Below are 1745 nucleotides of genomic sequence, written 5' to 3'. Positions count from 1 at the left end.
AAAATATTGTTGTTGTAAAAAATTCCCCCCCCAAAAAAAAAAAAAAAAAAAAAAGAAAAAAAATTCTTTAAATGCAAAAATAAGGAGTGTACGAGGAAGCGGGTCTGGGAGCAGCAGCCGGGGACCACAGGGTTGTTTTCGTTAGGGCTTTATTCCCTCTCCTGGCTCTCGGCTCCTGAATGAAGCTCCTTTTCTCGGCTTGCACCCGCACCGGTGCTCGCCCTCGGCCGTGCTCGCCTGTGACTGGCCGGCTCTTCTGCCGGCTCGCACTTGCTCCTCTCTCCTCCTTGTCTCTTCACAGGATTTTCCTTAATTTCACTTACTTTCTTCGGCTGCCGACACTGCTGTGCACGGCTTGCTCACGGTTGCTCGTGCCTGCATGTGTTTCCACAAGTGTTTTTTATCGATTTATGTTGGTTTCTCCCTCTTTTGCCTTTTGTGCGCCTTCTCAGCGAGACACCTTCATACCTGCAAACAAGTTAAGGAAGCCCATAACTTTCTAGGCAAACACCCATAAAAATAAGCAAGTTTCATCTTGGTCACTTGGGCAGGTTGCTAAACTCCTCCTGCGTCACCATAAACTCTGTGCAGACGCGTCTATAGATTATTAATTCAGGGTGTAATCCTGCACTTGGCCTGACCCGAATCTGGGTGGTGACTGGGACTTTTCGGTGCTCCAGCGTGGCAAAAATTAAATATACACGGTAGCTTTAGGCACAAGGGATGTCAGCTGCAGCAGAAATGTAGTGGTGGTTCTGTGCAAGGAGGGAATAAATCAGCCGGGAGCCGGCGGCCCCTCTGCCGGACCTTCGGTCGGGTGCTGGTTGTGCCTGGCCGGGGGACGCGTGTGCCGGGGCTGACCTGCGTGAAAACCTGCCAGAGGCAGGAAGATGCTGGACCTGGTGACTTAGTCCCTGAAGACGTGGTGGGGGTTTTTGGAAGAGGGCAGGATTGCCCCCAGGTCTCCGTGGCCCAGGCCAGGGGCATAGCTCTGGGGGGGGGGGGGGGGGGGGGGGGGGGGGGGCGCGTGGCCGGGCGCTGCTCTGGGGAGCTGGAGGGGGAGCGTGCCCAGAGGAGGGAGGAGGAAGAGGGCACCCTTCCTCCTGCCCACCCTGCTGTGTCTCTTTTGCAGGCTCTCCAGGTGGCACGCCAGTTCCTGCTGCAGCAGGCCACGGGGCTGAGCTCCCCCAGCAGCAATGAGGGCAAGCAGCCGGCGGTGCAGGTGAGCCCCGAGGACGTGTGTCCGTCCGTCTGTCCCCCCATCGCCCTCTCTTCGGGAAGGGCTCAGCTGCAAACTTATGCTGTGGGAGAGTGCACGTGCAAACACACGTCGCCTCCGTCTTCGGGATGACCAAAGCATGCCAGGAGCCCACAAAGGTATAAATCCCCTGCAAACCTCCAGAAATTTGTTGGGGTTTTTTGGGGAGGGGTTGTGGTCCCTCGTGTGCTGCTGTGGTGGGAAAGGGTGATGGGAGGGAAGGGCTGGCTCCGGGCAGGGTAAGGACCGGGGACAGAAGGTCACCGTGTGCCACCGTACCTTGGGACAGCGTTTTGCATAGGGAGGTGCAGAGAGTTTCCCAGGGTCGGGGCACCCCAGGATTGATGCTGGGTGCTGTGAGCGGGGCGCAGGGGCTGGATAAGGGGCAGTCCTTTGGGGCTGGAGCCAGGGCAGGTCGTCCACTGTGGGACAGCCGCTGGGACAGGATGAAGGCCCGTCTGGGGTGGGGATTTGTGGCACTGGCAGG

The 1745-nt window shown here is 57.8% G+C and overlaps 1 protein-coding gene across 1 annotated transcript in view; it reads left to right on the top strand.

Moving 5' to 3' along the window:
• Positions 1-1745, top strand: part of FOXP4 (forkhead box P4) — a 50303-nt gene that overhangs the window by 19173 nt on the left and 29385 nt on the right. The window contains exon 4 of the mRNA XM_009327458.1: positions 1133-1222. Coding sequence (XP_009325733.1) covers positions 1133-1222 — 90 coding nt within the window. The remainder of the gene's footprint in view (positions 1-1132; positions 1223-1745) is intronic.

This window comes from Pygoscelis adeliae, unplaced genomic scaffold, assembly GCF_000699105.1.
Source record: "Pygoscelis adeliae isolate BGI_AS28 unplaced genomic scaffold, ASM69910v1 Scaffold197, whole genome shotgun sequence".
NCBI classification, from domain to species: domain Eukaryota; kingdom Metazoa; phylum Chordata; class Aves; order Sphenisciformes; family Spheniscidae; genus Pygoscelis; species Pygoscelis adeliae.
Note: the sequence above shows the minus strand (reverse complement) of the source record. Positions and strands in the feature narration are given on the sequence as shown.